The 17,413-nt window shown below is 31.5% G+C and overlaps 1 protein-coding gene and 1 long non-coding RNA gene across 7 annotated transcripts in view; one reads left to right on the top strand and one right to left on the bottom strand.

Moving 5' to 3' along the window:
* Positions 1-11,675, top strand: part of LOC129958369 (uncharacterized) — a 464,667-nt gene extending 452,992 nt beyond the window's left edge. The window contains exon 4 of the long non-coding RNA XR_008783217.1: positions 11,568-11,675. This is a non-coding gene — a long non-coding RNA (uncharacterized LOC129958369). The remainder of the gene's footprint in view (positions 1-11,567) is intronic.
* LOC129958367 (uncharacterized) overlaps positions 1-17,413 on the bottom strand; it is a 484,792-nt gene that overhangs the window by 62,464 nt on the left and 404,915 nt on the right. For all 6 annotated transcript variants that reach the window (XM_056070805.1, XM_056070806.1, XM_056070802.1 and 3 more), the window contains one exon: positions 16,296-16,431. In XM_056070805.1, coding sequence (XP_055926780.1) covers positions 16,296-16,431 — 136 coding nt within the window. The remainder of the gene's footprint in view (positions 1-16,295; positions 16,432-17,413) is intronic.

The following is a 17,413-nucleotide window of genomic DNA, read 5'->3' as shown; positions in this document are numbered from 1 at the left end:
TTTAGGTAGATTCCTTTCCGTAAGTCCGTTTGTTATAATGGTTCTAAGATGATTTCGAAAAAAAAATCTGAAAGTCTTCTATCCAGAAACCTCAAATCCTACAATCCTAGCCTTAGCATGGCTAGAAATCCAAATCATCCCGTGTCTAAATTGTTATTCCATGCTTTTCCCGAGATAGGTTGTGAACTCGAGTAGTTTTAACTGGATTTGATTGAGTGAGAAATATGTCAGAGAGGGTGAAAATCTCAGCAGAATTCTTAAATAGGTCATTAATATCAAAATGGATGGAAACAGTGGGGGAGTATAAAATTTTTATTTCCCGGATAATTCTTTAACTATTGATAATAGAAAGTGTATTCAAATCAGGCGAAAAACTTCCTATCTTAATGAATAACATTTAATACTAACGAGTTTTGATCATTACCATCCCTTAGAAAGTATGAGCACATAGACTAGATAAGAATATCATATTACACAATTAAATTTTATTGCATATAGTTCACCGAATGTGCGGTTGCCTCGTGTTAAAATCTCGAGACCCGTAAATCGTGGGTTCAGTATTCGGTATCTTGAATGAAGATAGTACAAAATGCCAACAACATTATTATGATAACAGAGATTTATCTTGGAAATGCTGCAGATTAATTTTTATTACTCAAACGAAGATATTATTAATGAAATATGCAATTAAGATACTCTCTTCATCTAATGATGGAAAAATGTAGGTGGTGGAAGGTAGGATAAGCTATGAAATTTATTAAAAAAACACAATGAAAATGAAGGACTCAGTAATGAAAATATAAGAATATTTTCCATCAGTCATTTGCGAAACAGAATACTTGCATGTAATTGTAATTCAATTTGAGTTAATATCTTCAAGAAGTATCTTATTTAGTCACAGATAAAGCGAAAATTTTAGAGAATTCCTATTAGGAAAAATAATGGGAATTATTTGGTATAATGAGGATTAAATTTATTTGTAAAATTGAGGTGATAATTAATTGAAAATTATTGTTAGTAATAACATGTTCCTATGCAAAACAGTACTATTGAGAAACTACATTTTCTTTTTATTTATCAAATCAGATTAATTTTTATATTATTAAGCATTGTATTGTATAAATGAAGCAATCCAGTAGATGAATAAAATATATACAAAGATATTTAGTGAGAATTATAACCGTTTGTAAGTTATTTACGTGGTACATGTACTAATATTTACATCTAAATAATTTTTCTACAGGCTGATGTATTTTCTCTCTGTCTCTCTCATATGTGTGTGTGTGTGTGTGTGCCCGCGCTTGCGCAAAATAATTTTCTCCTCTTCACTCCTCAAAAAGAATTGCTTTTATATTATTTCCGATGCCTTCCGATGAAATTTTATTAATTCTTATTTAATTAGTATTCACATTCAATGCTTAAAATGCGAACTTTTCATATTTTATATCGAATAATCAATGAACAAATGGATCAGCGCGTGTATTAAATATTTTTTATATGTTATTTATCTTGAGTTGAACCTCCAAACGAAGATTTGAAGACATACTTTATATTTTAATATATCAATTTTATTATTTAGCACCAAATATAACCTTTTCATTTAGACCTCTACAGATTCTGAAAAAGAAGTTATTTACATTTTGCATACAGAACAGTTTTTGGTGCCATATCAAAAAGGCATTAATATTTTTTGGACGTTGATTAATTGAAGATATCACTGCTTGTACTCTTGATAGCTTCTCATAAGTTTAGATACAATCAATTCATAATTAATTGAAGATATCGGTCCAGTATATTCATTAAGATGTAACGTTTTTAATTTAATATTTATTTTTAGTTTATCTATTAAAATATGTTTTTAAAACGATGACTTTAAGACTACATTTAATCATAATTGAAATATTAAATTATATACTATTATGAGAAATCGCTACATTTGCTTTTTATGTCCTGGATGTTAAAGAAAAATAAATTATTATGAATTTCTATTTTAAAAATTTGTCACTTTTTTTCCACTTAATTTCAAGTTAATGAAAATGCCAATCATTATTTACGCATCTTAAAAATGAAAGCGTTGGAATTTTCATTAAAAAATGTGAAACTGCAAATTCAAATAAGCTATAAAGCAAATTAAAACCTAGTTGCTTGGTTATAATAGAAAATTATACTTTGTTGAACTTACGGTATAGAAAGGAAAGTTACTGCAAAATGTGTAGATTGTTTTTATTCTTTAATCTCGATTTTTGATCTTAGAATACAAGCCAATACATTCATTTTTTTCCTATTGAGTAAGAAATTGCGTCCGATTAAACATGACCTTTAAAAAAATTCAAATGAAACGCAGAACGAGTCGTATTTTTAAATTTTTTTGAGAGAAAGGATAAAAAAATTTAAAAGAGTAATTACGTAAAAAAACATAAAAACCTCAAACCTAAGCCCTCAAATTGCGTGAGTTTTTACTAAGACAAACGCTAAAATGAATTAGAAAACCTTCTTGAAACTTAAGAATTAGCGTTGCTCCACGGAAATGTAATTCTTCATAATAATAGCAACACAAGCGCTGCAATTGTCTTAATGAAAAAACTAAAGAAGTTGCATGCAAAAAAAAAAAAAGATTTAATTCAAATGCTAGATGAAAAATAAAGCACAATGAAAGCAATTTAAACCACGTTAATTCGAGAGAGCTTTTCCTCATGAAGTCAAATATGTAACTTTAAGTTGTTCGCTCGGGTTTTAAATGCTTTTTGCTGGAATATTTCTCTCTTGAAGGCAGTAAGGAATGCAACAGTAAGAGGCTAGTGGCTTGTAACAGTTACAAGATGCTTTCGAGGAGAATATCAACCCAGTTCACACATTCCTTAAATTTTGTTGGTTCATTAGAACAGTGGAAGAGAAAGAAGTATTTGGTTAACATTAGAATTTGTTAGAGACAACCAGATTTGGTAGTAATTTTCAGTATTATTAAGTTGAAATAAGCTACTACATCGTGCGTATGTATGTTTATTCCAACATTACTTCTAAATGGTTGGATCATATATTCTTCGCTGTTCCGATATATATATATATATATATATATATATATATATATATATATATACCGAAAGCAATGATTTTGCTTCAGATAAATTTCTCAAGGTAAATTACAGAGAATCATTTAAGTGCTTGAAAAATAGACTAATAGCCATTAAGTTTCTTCAGAAATTTCAACTAGCTGAATTAAAATACAATTCCTAAACAATCCCTCGATTAAGAAAGTAAATCTCGAATAGTATATAATTAATTTTAAAAAAATAATATATTTTAAACATGAGAATATTTAAATAGAATTTGAGTAATATTCCTCTAAAAATTAACATCAAACACTATGCAGTTTATATTTCTGTCATCAGCAAGATTTTGACAAAAAGGCCTAGAAATTCCATATGCTCCTCTAGTGTGATATATACGGAGATTTCGATCAGGTATAAATTTTGGCTTTAATTCAGTAAGTTTATTGGTTAATTCCTATCAGAAAATAATGCTGATTATAAAATTGATTCCATGTACGAGAATTTTGACATATTATTAAAGTAATTTTATGGCCTTTACCTCCCATAATTTAAAACAGTGACCATTGTTTTTAAAGAATCGACTTTTGGATGGAGCAACTATCTTCATACTTTTTCATGGCTTCAAAAATAATTTTAGATAATTATATCCATTAATTTTTTATTGTAATGTTCGCAGTTTGTTTATAAAACGTTATGCAATTTAAAATGCAAGGGTTACTCTTAAAGAAGAATAATTTACTTCCCTAAGAATTTGAAGCTTTATAAAAAATGCTAGGAAGTCTTTATACCGTTCTTAAAAATTCTATTAGTATTTAATATTGACTTAACCAAGAGAGATAAAAAAAAAATCGGAAGATCTCTTTCCCTAATTACCTCGTATACTTCCATGATTTATCACCTTTCTGATTAGCTTCCTACCTGGCCTTGAAAAGAATCTCTTCTCTTTGACCGACTTGAACCAAAATTCAATAACAATCTAAAGTTTGATTTGAAACCATTTTCCGAATTTCACTCTTCTGGCTTGATGCGACTGTGAGTTTTTTTTTTCTTTTCTACATAAGGATCAATAGAGAAAAAGACAGAAAAATTCTTTAAAGGATTGATATCCAAGAAATTAAACCGATCAAAGATTAAAAATTAAAAAAAAATCATCCACATAGTTCTCATCTTGTTTGAGTTACCTGTCACATATCCAAGCAGATACATATGATTTCAGAAATGTGTTTTTTGTACTCGGGATGATATTCTGTACGGAGAAAGATCAAATTCCTAACGTTAAACTTATTAATAATTACAACATTTTCTTTTTGTATTATCATTTTCGAAAAAAAAAAGTGATTCTTTAAAAGTACTTATGTATGTATGATAGTAATCTAAAATCAAAGTTCTAGAAAATATAGACTTCTTAATGCATGTAACAATATTAAATAATTTATCATTATTTTATTTATCAATTCTTTGCTTCAATTAACTCTGGTAGAGGCATTATTTTATTCGTTTTATATTATTTGCTATTAAGTCGTCCTATTTAATAACAATTAAAAACGTATCGTAATTTTTCTTATGTAAATTTAAAATATGCATTTAGATAAATATCTAGAATTATTTAAAATTCCTAAAATGTATATAGAATCGTTCTCTTGATAAAAGAACAACGATGCCTTGAAATAAAAATAAAATACTTATATCTCTCTTCGGTAAATGGGATTAAAAATTGGCCACAGAAGAAAATTATTTCACAAGTTCTAACGTAGCTCATGCTCTGCCATAACTTTCAACCAATTAGAAAAACGGATGTATGAAAGTATACATTGATTCATAAGTGCTTGGAATACGGAATATATTATATATATGCAAGGAACAAAGATTTTATTTGCACTTTCATTCTAGGGTCAGTTTAGAAACTCCAAATTAATGCGTCTATAATCAATTACACGAAACAGAATATTAGAAATTAATACTTAAAAAAATACAATTGTTTCCTTTTGAAGGCACAAAAATATATCGTGTGTTTTGAAGAAACTGCTCTGACTCTAAAAGTTGTTTTAATTTTATCAACTTCTAGATAAAAACGAAATATTTGTAATAGATATGAAGCCATTTCTTTTATTAAGTAAATTGAAAGTACCCTGTCTATCAGGTGATGGCCAGAAGAAAAGAATCCCCATCAAATGTTAAGCAAGATCCGCATGTTAACTACAATTCTTTTGCCAACACTAGTTTAACAGAGGAAACAACAGTTAGTCCCCTAACTGAAAGTTCCCGAGCCCTCAATGCCGTTTCCTTTCCTAACCTACAAACCTATTGATTACACCTAAACAAAGCCAACGATAGCTGTGGCTAAATGTGAAAGCTAGAACCATTTAGAGTGTACGTAAGTTACTTAAGGGCAAGAAGCTAGGCGCCTCACGTATAGCATAGCAATTACGGCAGCGTTTATACTAGGGATAGTTGAGCTTCACTGCTTTTGGTTTTGTTTTTAAGTGATTAGTGTGTTAGGTAAGTTTGTCAGTCGTCTTGTAATGGGCTCAGCAGGGAAGAAGCAATTTATAAAGTAATCAATGAAATGCTTCTTCTTGTTTATTAGGGTTTTAGGATGCTTTTTGCGGTGGCACTGTTTACAACAGCTAGATTGGTTTTAACTCAGCTCAGGGATGAAGCAGATATTTTCAAGAAGAACGATAACCGGGAGGTGGGACTTGGAATTGGTACAATTTAGAGGCATAAATAAACACTGTAGAATTGTTTTGATTACATTACGCTTTAATGAATTATTTTTAGTTTCTTTTACTCAATTTAAATTTGTTTTTTTATTTAATTGATTGATGAAACTTCAGTCTTCTTTAGATTTAAGAGGGAGGATTGGATTAGGAGTCCTAATGTAATTTATATTATCTCTAATTTTCTTATAAGTAACCTTTAAGACAGATGGTGTACAATACTACACATTTATACCATTTTATATATGCATGATATACTAAAATAAAAAGAGCTTCGATTCTATCGGGAAAATACGAAATACATGAATACAACCTTATCCTTTCATTATAAATCTTAGTATTTGCATAAAGGAATTCTTAATATTGATAAAAAGTATCGCTAATAAATTCGATTTTTTATTATTTTTCTTCACGATACATAATGCACAGAAATTTAATATTTGATTTCAGATAATCAGAAAATGACCCTGATGGATTAAAACAAATTCCTTACTTATAACTAACCAACTTATGGAGTAAAATATATTGACTACTTCACAACGCCTGAACTCAAAAGGAAATGGAAGCATACAATATTTTCCTTGAATCAGAAATTTATTTATACTTACAAAAAGCCTTCATTTAAATAAATTTTTATAAGATTCTGTGCGAATATTTATGAAAAAAATAACTGAAATTTAGCTGAAAATCATTATTTTTCATGCAAGAAAACAATACAGCAGTTTTTAAAAAGAATAAATTGATTGCTTTATAGCAGTGCAGTGTAGTGTAACTGCGGGTGGGGGGGGAGACAAGGAAATTATAGATGCCCCGCACGCCAGTTTTAGGGAATGACACGAAGACAAAACATTATTTCATTTGTAACTTTTTGAAATGAAATATCATTACAGGGCGAAAAAATAATTGCATAATAGGGACACTATGTCTACTTATTAAACCAATGTTCACGAGTGGAGCTGAAAAAACCAGATTAAAATCCAGGCACCGATTACCCTCACAATACTAATGGAAATGGAGGCATTTAATTGTAAAAGCATAGCATGGCGATTTTCTTGTCTCTAATAAATAAAAATACGTTTCTTTTAGGCATATTGAGATGAAATTTTCATTTTTAAAACTTTTTATTTAAGAAATAAAAAAGCCCTATTTGTTTATAATGTATGCATTTGACTAAGCTACTCATTAAATAAACAATGTTGCATCTCATTGCAGCAGCTACCCATATAATATATTTAATTCTTCATGTATCATGATTAATTAAAACTATATACAAAAAACATTGCTTGCATTTATTATAAAAAACACCAATCCTTAATGCTTTTAAAAAATCAAATCTTTGTTAAATCTTTTAACGACATTTCTGATAATTTTTAATTTGTTTGTTCTCAGTTAACTTGAATAAAAATCATATTGGATCTTCAGAAAGCATAAAAGTTATTTTGATCTTAATCGAAATAGTAAATTAAAATCTGCGTATTCAATTCAATTTTTTTCTTACAGCCTTTTTTTTTTTTACTAAAACAGATGAAGTTTTATAATAATATGGTTTTATAAAAAGTTGGATGGTTTAGAATAATTTTTTTTCAAATTTCACTTTCAAAATATCACTTAAAATTAATTAATTAATTTTCTTAAATTAGTATTCGTTTTCTTAAGTTTAAAGGGGAAAATGGTTATTTTGTTAAACTACTTTTTCTCTACAGGAAACTTCACTTTAAACAAATGAAATATAATTCACCTTTTCTCAAAATATGATTCAATTAAATTTGTCATTTCTTACCATTTTAATGCATTAGTGATAAATAAAATTCGTTATTTTTTTGTCAGAGTGATGTTGATTGAATCATCTTTGATCAAATCAACAATTCTTTGTTTCAAAACAAGTGAAAAAGTGATCCGTTCCACTGGAATTTTTTACCGTCTTTTGAATGAGCTGTAACCTTAACGAAGATTTGTTATTTTCTTTATCGACCGTTTCATGAAAGCTCGCTGCAAAGATCGCCGTTTAAAAATCAAGATTCTTTTCATTTTCAATCCACATGTGCCATCTGCTAGTTGATAAACTTAAAACACTTTCAGTTTTTGTACGTTAAAAATAAAAGAGTAGCATTTCTTGAATGAACGATTAAAACTCTTCTCAAAACAAACTCGTTTAAAACGATTCTCATTTGCATCTCATTTTCTGTTCGTTTTTTTCCTCTTTTCGGTGGCATATTTGTTTAAAGATTTTTTTTTCACTTCGTTAAACACTAGAGATTTCATCCACCTTTAAAAGATACGATACCAATAATAATTAGAGAAAATAACTTTTTTTACATAACTATACGTTTAAAGCTTCGAACAATGTACTTTAATAATTAGAAAACGTTAAACAATTCCGTAAAAAAATTAAGACGATAATTATCATATCCTTTAGAATTTGTGAGTTCAAGCATTTACTAAAAGAAATCACTTGGAAGAGATTTTTCTCTTCTTTTTTTTGTTCTTTTTCAGCTTTGTGCAGCTTTCCCAACCTTTCTTAATACGAAGATATTCACTTTCATGGTTAAAGTTGCGTCTTAAAGAGATGCGAATTCCATTACCAACATTTTGTTATTAGCTTGATTTTTACTTTCAGTAATTATAGCTTTATTTTCTACAGAATGATAGGAACGGAGATGTTAGCGGAAATTTAAGTTTTTCACAAAGGAATCAATATAAGTGAAACGAAAACTAAAAAATATATTTAATTTAAAAATGCCTCTTCTTGAAATGCGTATAGAAAATTATCAAATAATTTAGATCGCTATATTAAACTCAATGATGTCCATTCCTTTGTAACATTTAGATCAGGCACCGCTAAAGATTTAATTCTACTGTAAGGATTTCTTTTTTTCAATTATATAAAGAAATCTGTTTTTTTTGTCAGCAACCTAGTACAAAGAGGTTCTGATAGTAAAACTGTTTTCCATTAATACTGTTTCACTGAGATGTATGGTCAGTTGCCTCAAAATTTTATGTTCTTCAGGGTGACATGAACAAAAAGATAAATATAGTTAATTAAAATATGTTATTACTTTTTAGATAACTAGAGGAAAATTAAAAGTTTATAAAAGTTAAAATTCTATTTATTGTAATTTCTTTTTGGAACTACATTTCCTTTCATATTTTCACTATAACGAAAAACAATTGGTATTTGCAAAACAAGAGGTATAAAGAAAGCAATATTAATGGGGCATATTATACTTTCTAACACAATTCAAGAAAGAAATTTAAATTTGAACGACATGATTTACATATACATTTTTATTTCTTTCTATCTGTCATTAGTTCCTTCATTATCAGACATTCTTTCCTTCGGTTCAATATTACGAGGTGTTCGTGTTGCTTCAAAACAAGACGTTAAAATAGCCAAATTTCGTAATTTCTTTTCTTGCTTTTATCATTCGTAATTACAATTCTTTTGTTAATTATCAGGTATTTTTCTTTGGGTTCAAATCGCTATCATACTTTAAGTAAATTGTACGAATGGACCGAAATTATATAAGCATTCTTATAAATTATGAAATATAGCTTCCTACTTGAAGTCTCCCAGAAAAATCAAGATCCATTAATGAAATTCCCAAATGAAGCAAAAAAGCAGATTTCCATGCCATTGCATCTAGTATGTCAAAGACGCTCAAGCGTTTTCATTACTGACCGGCCCAACTGGCTTTGCAAATTACAAACGGGTCGGTTTCTGTTTCAAGAAAGGAATGTGGAATGTAAAATGAATTATCATCGAGGGTGTCCTCGTCTTAATCCCGCGCCCATCGTTTGAAACAGTATTTGGCAAGTCAGTATAAAATTTGCACGGCCTGTTGGGCCAAGTTGGTAGGGAAAGGCGATGCAAGTCAGTAACGTTGTTTATGAGGAACAACCGTGCACCACTCACTTGAATCACCAATTCGAAGCAGGTGATTTTGTCGAAAGACATAGTCAAATGCATTTCCAAAGTGAATAGTGAATAAAATGTGTGGGAGTTACCTTGAACTGAGTACTTCATTTTATTACGAATGTAATTTCAATCTGACCATAATAAACTGGAATGATTTGATATAAAATTAAAAAGAGAATGGGTTATTGAAATTCATAGTCTTTCTTTTTTCATCCCCTCTAAGAATATCATCCTGATTGGATGTGCGTTTCAGAATTTCCGAAGAGTTAGTTTCAGTAATTTAGCTAAATTGTAATACTGTTCAATTTTTCCAGAGATAGTCCATAGATGACCATAAAAATTATTCTTAATCCACCAAGATGTCCCAATTGGCCTAGTAGTACACGCTATTATAAAACTTTCAGAAATATTTATTTTTATTTCATTTTCTTTCTGCCTCTGCACGAGAACTCCTGAATGAATTTTCATAAAAGAAGCCGCGCTATAATCTGAAAGATAGGAGACATGAGTATAAAAATGAATCTAGTGAAGTATGCTCAAGATATATAGATGTAATAATTAAAAGAATATGAGCTCGAAGAACTATAGGAGTGTCTCAGTTTTCCCAGTAAATGCGGAAGGTAGTTCAGATCGTTTGTAAAGACCTGCAACCATGAATTCCAAAAATTTTTCAGTCATTTAAAACGTTTTATGCACTTGCAGACGTTTTTTTTTTATTTTCTGTACAAGTACAACGCATAAACTGAAGTTAACTACATACTGCATAAATACTTCTGTTTTGATGTGGGTGGTTCCAGGACTAAGTAGAATCTTCTAAGGTAATGAGAATTAAATAAAGCCCCGAATTTTTCAAGCTTCCCTAATCTTAAATGTTCTTAATTAAGACAATATGAACTAATTATCTTGAACTTAAAGCATCCTTCTTATGACTAATTTTAAGTTATAATGTTAAGAAAACATATTTTTAATTTTTCCCTTCTATGCCGTGTAATACTGATTTACTTTAAGCCTTATGTCGAATATCAGAACTTTATGAAGTATTTTTTACCTTAATATCTCAAAAACAGATCGGTAAGGATGACCTGAAGCTGATCTGAAGGTTTAGTTCGGAACTTATCCACAAATAAGGGGATTATTAAAATTTTTGAAAAATATGTTAACAAATTCAACAAAAACTGAATTCAGAAACTCATGCAATCAATGAAAATTTGAATTCGGGAAGTGTTACTAAACTTGCACTGTCTTACAAGTTCATTTAGAAACTTATTTATAGAGAGCGAATTATTTGAAATAGATTAAATATATAACCGATAATCTCAAGTCTTAATCACACGTCTCAAGCAGCTCTTGTGACGTCTTAAAAGAATTTAAATGAATAAATTTCCCAACGCAACTTTTAGCTAAAAATGTAATGAACAGGATAAAGTTAATCTTTTGAACATTCGGAAGAATCTTCATGCAATTACATGCACGGAAAATATGGATTTTATTCATTAATAGCGATGATGATTTTGAGTAGTACCCGGTTTCGGTAACATTGCGTATTTAAGAATGCATACTCCCTGCCTTAAATTTTTAAATGCTTGCTAAGAATTTTTTTAGATATTTTACTGGGCAAGATGAGTGAGAATTGTCGTTCAAGAAGCAGAAATACAAAAATCTGAGTTAAAGCAATTTTATTCAGATAAAATAATTTAATAAAGCAATTTCCTAATATTTATAAAAGTCTCAGTTTTGAAGCACAAATTCCCAAAAATCGGAATGCAATTTAAAGAATTACTTACACAAGTGAAGTTGATTTTTTTTAAAAAAAATATTCACGGTAAAAGAATATTAATTAGTAAAATTGTCATTTAAATATATTTCTGCATTTAATTATAGAATGACTTGGTACATTCCACGAAGAAATGGCCAACAGTTGTGCATCGAGAATGTGTTTCCAAAAGCAAACTGCTTGGAGTGACCATATCTTTGATAATTGTAACAGCAGATAGAATTAGGATGCAATGAAGAATCCTGCAAAATATGTATGCTACTTTTATGCTTTTAGGTAACTTAACTTACGTTTGTTAAAAATCAGAATAATATGTTTAACTTTAATAGTTTAGTTACTTTTTTAACCATGATTCGTCTAACTCATGGGACTCCTTGATGGACAAGTTCTCAAGAATTTCATTTTTAGTATATTTAAGCGTTCACTTTTTGATGTTATACCATGACAAAAATTTAAAATATGGTGAGGTGTAACAATTTTATTATTATTCACAAATTTATTTGAGAGGAAAAATGATTTCGTTTGTGTGTCGGATTTTGTTTCTATGAGTAAATCTCCTAATATCAGTTTTTTTACAGTTGCAAGATCACCACCGATTGCTTCAAAACCATTTTTGGATTGCGAAAAGCGAAAAATATGAAAATATGCTTCGAATAGTACCTCCCGCCACCAAGTCCAACAAGGATAGGCGATTTCCGGCCTTGAACATCCCCTGTTTCGGTGTCGATCTTAGTGCTAGCCAGGACTTCAATGCTCAGAATGTGCTGCATTTCAGTCCGTTAAAGATAGATTTTAGATCACCCTGTTCTATTTTTAGCTCAATCGAATATATTGACCCTGTAGCTTCCTGTTTCGAGACTTTCATTACATGTGCACTTTTTCTACCAGTTTCAGTGGATGGTTTTTTTAAATATTTCAGCTATTTCTTTGGGTGACGTCTGTGAGACAACACCTACCTTTTAGTGTTCCAGTATCATACAAGGCTTAGCAGATGACTCTAAAACTTGGTCCTCGAAATATCATACAACCTACTGATCCTAGTTATGAAGCAGAGCTCCAGAGACTTTTAAGTGGAGCAAAAAGTGATTTTAGTGATGAGGATAACTGTACAGAAGACTTTTTCGATGTAAGTTCGCATTCGACTGATTATAATATGTACGATCAAATATAATTAATTTTTCTAGTGATAATGTATTTTGAAAAATTTCTAAAATATTGTTACGAAAATTTTCTTCTGCTACAAATACCGCCACTCAATTGTAATGACGCAGGGCATTTAATCTCTAATAGTTCATTAGTTCAGCAGCTTTCTTGCTGTCTAATCCTCCAAGACCTCTACGTGTCGGCGACTCCGACTCTCACCACACACCGCCTCTTTTTACGATCCACACGACTTCTTCCGATACACACGACAAGACTTCCCCTTCAGATTCAGATTGCCTGTCTTTTATAGCTCCGGGAGGCGGGGCTAGAATCTTCAGACCAATCAGGGCGTAGCTGGCTGTACCTCGTGTCTTAGTGGATGGATCGTGAAAGTTCTCGAACTTTCTGGTAGTATCCATTTAGTCGCCAAACTCGCCAAATTCACCGCCAAGTCGCCAAATGGTCGCCAAGCTCACAGGTCATTGATGCACAGGACAGATCTTACAAAGAGTCTTTCTTACGGTGATACTAGCCGTGATGGGAAGCAAATTACAAGTTTGTAACATTGCTCCCCTCTTCAAAGACTGACGTCCCGGCAGTCTCACTTCAATCCAGCAGCTGGCGTAGGCTTCCGAACGATGTGAGGATGTTGATTCATTTGGCGACTTCCGCACTTTCGAAGATGGCATTATTCGCTAATTTGGCGGCGACTAACGATCCATTCGAACCTTCTGAATGCTTTTGACACGAACCTCTTCGCCGTTTCGGATGGTACATCCAGACTTGATTCCGCTCCTTAAAATGCAGGATGTCCCATGGAGCCAAACATGATATCGCAACATGACTCTCCGAAACGAACTCAAGCCAGGATGGTAGGTTGGTCATTTTGAACTTTCTCCATCGAACCAACCGAATATCAGGGTGGTCCAATAGTGCCTTCAGGTGTCCACTTGAGAGCCAGGGATTCGCCTTCATATCCAGATCTTCCACGGGAATATTCCCGCTCATTTCCAGTTCATTCTCGGCACTCGAGAACTGTCCACAACTCTCAGTACAGGATCCTTTGAAGAGCGCATCTGCCTTTGCTGGAAGGGTTCTTCTGCGGCGACGTAATTTGTCCGGATACACAGGAGATTCATCGGCTCCTATTTGTATGACACTCCTCGAAAAATCCACAGCAAGGCCGGATTTTCGAGGGAAGTCGAGGCCGAGACTACAGGAATCAGCGATTCCAACCACGTAGTCTTCTTTCGTATCATAATGAAAGGAAACACTAAGAGGCTTGCTAAGAGGTTGTCCCATCGACCTTCGGGATGAATCCAGTCCAAACAGGGTCTCTTTAACACCTGCATTCATAGGCATCGAGCACGGGTCGCCACTAACAGACCCGTCCAAACAGAGTTCATCTTCTCCATCCCCAAGTGTTTGCACCTTCGATTGCACTTCAGGGAACTCGTTCGGAGAAGCCTGTTTCAGCCCTGCAGATATTTGACAGTCTCCCTGTTCGTGCATCTCCTCATTGAACTTCGGTTCACCCTCCGGATGGCTAAGCTCCATTTCGGTGACACCGGTCTCCATTCGATCTTCAGTCTTTTCTTCCACTTGGCTCTCGCTCTTTCCTTCAATTTCTTCTGCGATATCATGGACGTCTTCGGTTTTGTTACTTTTATCTCGTAAAATTTCTATCTTGAATTCATTCTTCATTTTCTCATATCCGGCTTTCAATTCATCTTGTCCTTTCTTTATCTCTGCCATCATGTCAAGTAACAATGCGAATTTTTCATCCATTTTTCTGGTTCAAGGCATACATAGGAAAATCCAATTAACCCCACTTCTGACACCAAATGTTACAAAATTTTCTTCTGCTACAAATACCGCCACTCAATTGTAATGACGCAGCGCATTTAATCTCTAATAGTTCATTAGTTCAGCAGCTTTCTTGCTGTCTAATCCTCCAAGACCTCTACGTGTCGGCGACTCCGACTCTCACCACACACCGCCTCTTTTTACGATCCACACGACTTCTTCCGATACACACGACACGACTTCCCCTTCAGATTCAGATTGCCTGTCTTTTATAGCTCCGAGAGGCGGGGCTAGAATCTTCAGACCAATCAGGGCGTAGCTGGCTGTACCTCGTGTCTTAGTGGATGGATCGTGAAAGTTCTCGAACTTTCTGGTAGTATCCATTTAGTCGCCAAACTCGCCAAATTCACCGCCAAGTCGCCAAATGGTCGCCAAGCTCACAGGTCATTGACGCACAGGACAGATCTTACAAAGAGTCTTTCTTACTGTGATACTAGCCGTGATGGGAAGCAAATTACAAGTTTGTAACAATATACCAAGAGAAATATCTACAGAATTTATAGGCTGATTTTTATACTAGTATTTAACCTGTATATTTAAAATGCCCTCGAAAACCGTGGTACTAATGTTTACAAGTTTCTGCCAGTTTTCTGATGCCGATAAAAAAAGGGGGCCAATTTTATCTATTATCAACTTTTTAAAAAAAATTTCATATAATTGTTGAATTTTCCATTATATTGTTTTTATATACTTTTTGTATACTGAAAAAATAAATATTATTTAATAAAAATTATTATAACGTTTTCAAGAATATTATTTGTTGTAACATGTAATTTTAGAAGAAAATGTATGTTCAAACGCAATTACTTTTTTCAATGATAAATTATTTTGAAAATTTTTTAAACATATTTATATATTAAGAAAAATATTTGCAGAATATTTTGGCTGATTTTCAGACTAATAATTTCATTAGAAAATTTAATTTGAGTGTAAAGAATATGCGGTGTCGCAAACCACACCTCCCCAGTTATGTCCTAAATTTTCTCCTACCCATTTTCCTACCACAGAGCGACCCTCTGTGGTGTAGAACCATAGAAATAATTAAGCTACCAGTCGAACTCATACACCGGAGGCGCATCACCTTTTAATGGGTCGCCATGCACAAACCCGCGTTGGGGGTTTGGATTGTCAATGAGAAACAAGAAAGAAACATGATGGCGGCAATGTATGGAAGAAAGCAGCATAAAGCAGAAGGCGTGGGAAGGTTTAAACAAAGAGAATATAATAGATCCATTTGAACCTCGAAATGAGGCACCCGAACTTACAGAAAGTAAGCCCCTGAGGGGATTTTAATGGAATGATATAAGAAGTTTCCTTCAACACTTTACGAAATAATTGAAAAAGTAAAATTATCTTATTTATTGTAGATTTCATCAAGTAAAGTGCTTATTTCATATAATATAGGGTATTTCGGTTTTAGATTTTTTATCCATTTTTAAAAATTTAAATATATATTATTTGGTAAGTTTAGAATTAAACTAATTTTTGCTTTTTCTTCAGTCAGCGTTTGTTGAATCACTAAAACTGTAATGTTTAATTCAAAAAAGGTAAAGCTCAGAATTAAAAGACGTTATTAATCTTTTAATACTGCATTCACAATTACAAACGATTGTACATATATTTCTTTTTACTGTTTTTTTATAATCATGATTAAGACAGACTAATTTGTGAGGTATTGATTTTATATGGTGATGGCAAAGTGAATATAGAAAAAATGAAATGAGTGTAACCAGATTTTAAAAAAATTACTGTGTTATGAAATTTTATGCATTTTATTTCTTGATTACTTGATATTATTATGACATAAATGAAATAGGAAAACTTACCATAGATTCTCAGTTCCTTATCCGCCTTTACTGTTCTGAAAGATGGTGCTTCTGTGGAAACTTCACAACCATACGTCCCTTCTGTGTTGAGATCCGTTTTATACAGGTATACGTGGGTAGCATTCGACTTCGGAAGCTGAAATAAGCATTCAAAGATTTATTCATATAAATTTCGATTTTATATGATTATGCAATAAATTTTTCATTCCTTATTTTATTAAATCATTTGTATTATTTACACTTTAGATATAAAAAAATGATTAGCAATTAAAACTATTATTTCTTTTCATTTATACAATTATGAAAATAATATATTTTTAAACAAATTAGCAACCCTTATGAAATAATTTGCAAAAATCAATATTAAAAAAAATCAATTTCTGGTATGAAGAAATTCTCCCATGTAACATACATTAATATCCGCATACGAAGTGTCAGCATTTATAAATGTTTCTCGTATAATCTAGGCAACTAAAATCAAGATCTTCTAAAATTTAATAGGAAAATGATATCTATAGTTATTTTAACGTCATATTTTGAAGGAATATTATGGTTATTATGGGATGGATCTCTTCATTTTCAATCATGGGCAGATGAGTCTCTTCAGATACTCAGCTAAACACTCATGTCTCTAAATTTGCGCGTACATCATTCGGTATACAGTGTTAGTTTAATGTGCAAGAGATCTATATACATGGGGGATCTTTGGTAAATTTCATTCATAACTTTACAAACAATTAGATAAGATTCGAGAAAAATTGAAGAATCTTTAAAGAACTATCATTAAACGTTTGAAATCGACATTGACATAGCAATATAAAATTTAGTTGCATATCTCAGATACTTATTTATGAAAAATAAAGGTTATCGGAATTGTTTATAATAATCAAAACAATTCTTTTCTTCAAACACTGCAAGCAGTTTTATCTACATAAAATAGATTTTTGGGCCAGACAATTAAAATCTGAAACTAAGCCAAGTTTTAAATTATTATATATACCTCAACATACGTTTCAGTAAACATTTATGAAAATCTTCCCTTTCTAGACAAATAAAGTTTTCCTTCTGTAATAATCATTAATTAATTTTGGGCTTATGGACTTTACTTATTAACAGAG

This window comes from Argiope bruennichi, chromosome X1, assembly GCF_947563725.1.
Source record: "Argiope bruennichi chromosome X1, qqArgBrue1.1, whole genome shotgun sequence".
Lineage (NCBI taxonomy): Eukaryota > Metazoa > Arthropoda > Arachnida > Araneae > Araneidae > Argiope > Argiope bruennichi.
This window is presented reverse-complemented; position numbering and strand designations above follow the sequence as displayed.